General features: G+C 46.0%; 1 protein-coding gene across 1 annotated transcript; it reads left to right on the forward strand.

The window, feature by feature from the left end:
* The first annotated feature begins 232 nt into the window (after positions 1-232).
* SARC_00870 (hypothetical protein) lies at positions 233-900 on the forward strand. Its single transcript, XM_014305404.1, has one exon. The coding sequence runs from the start codon at positions 294-296 to the stop codon at positions 606-608; it is 315 nt and encodes a 104-aa protein (XP_014160879.1). The 5' UTR covers positions 233-293; the 3' UTR covers positions 609-900.
* Positions 901-1,597: the final 697 nt, after the last annotated feature.

Below are 1,597 nucleotides of genomic sequence, written 5' to 3' on the forward strand. Positions count from 1 at the left end.
GAGTAGGCTACTCTGTTTGCAATTCACACTCTCCAGTCTGCTGTAATCACTAATCACATGAATGCATTCTGATGTGATTAACTGATGACTGATGAATGTGATGATTGATGTGTCTGATGACGCTCTAGCTCAGATTTATGCATATTTACGTTCCTCGGCGTCCCGAACTCTAATAATTCCCTGTCACGAATTGCAAATATCTCAATCCGTATAAGTACGAACTAAAAGAGCCCAGATAGCAGCTTTCTCAACCGTGGGCCAACGATATCTAGACTATCCCGGACTGTACAAAAATGGGCGACTGTACAAAAATGGGCCTGAACAACCCTGAGCCCCTGACTCCCCTAAAGCTGATCCCCTGTTTCCTGAGACTTTTTAAAAGACTTGATATTGAACTTTGGGTCACCCGAGTCCTCGATTCGCTACACTTCGACCTGTTACCAGTTACCAGCTACCAGACAGAGCTGAGTTGCCAGTTGCAACTTGCTAGTTGCAATTTGCTAGTTGCAATTTACAGTTGCAATTTGCCAGCTATCAGTTATCAGTTGCGATTTGCCAGTTACCAGTTGCCAGTTGCGATTTTCTGGTTGCCAGTTGCCAGTTACTAGTTACTAGTTGCCAGTTGCCAGTTGCTAGTTTCCAATTACTAGTTTCTAGTTGCCAGCTGCCAATTGCTAGTTGGTAGTTGGTAGTTGCCAGTTACTAGTTACTAGTTGCCAGTTGCTAGTTGTTAGGTACTAGATGCCATTTGTTAGTTACTGGTTGCTAGTTACCGGTTGCCAGTTGCAAGTTTCTAGTTCCCAGATGCTAGTTACTAGTTGTCAGTTGCTAGTTGTTAGTTACTAGTTGCTAGTTGCCAGTTACTAGTTGCCAATTGCCAGTTGTTAATTGTCAAGTGTTACTAGTTGCCAGTTACTAGTTGCCAGTTTCTAGTTGCTTGTTGCTAGTTGCCAGTTTCTAGTTGCTTGTTGCTAGTTGCCAGTTACTTGTTGCCAATTGCCAGTTGTTAGTTGTCTGTGTTACTAGTTACCAGTTGCTAGTTGCCAGTAACTAATTGCCAGTAACTAATTGCCAGCTTCTAGTTGCTAATTGCCAGTTACTAGGTGCCAGTTACTAGGTGCCAGTTACTAGGTGCCAGTTGCCAGTTGCCAGTTGCCAGTTGCCAGTTGCAAGTTGGTAGTTGCAAGCTGCTAGCTGCCAGTCCCCACTTCCCCACTTTCCAGCTTTCCAGCTTCCTCTCTAGTAGAGATTCCAGATTCCCAGGGAGGCAGAGCTGCAACAAAGAGACTTAAGAGACCCAGACTCCCAGAGTCTTAGGCCAGAGAGGCAGCGACCCAGAGACCCAGAGTCTTAGGCCAGAGAGGCAGCGACCCAGAGACCCAGAGTCTTAGGCCAGAGAGGCAGCGACCCAGAGACCCAGAGACCCAGAGACCCAGAGACCCAGAGACCCAGGAACTCCTCACAAAGCAAGCACAATAGGCCAATAGCGTGGCAAAAAAAAAATGAGACATAGCCTTAAAATCAGACAGCCAGGGTCTAATATGGATGTCCACTCCTCTGTTCAACTCAAGCCAATACAAACTTATAGACCTCACTC

The sequence above is a fragment of the Sphaeroforma arctica genome (genome assembly GCF_001186125.1).
Source record: "Sphaeroforma arctica JP610 unplaced genomic scaffold supercont1.31, whole genome shotgun sequence".
NCBI classification, from domain to species: domain Eukaryota; class Ichthyosporea; order Ichthyophonida; genus Sphaeroforma; species Sphaeroforma arctica.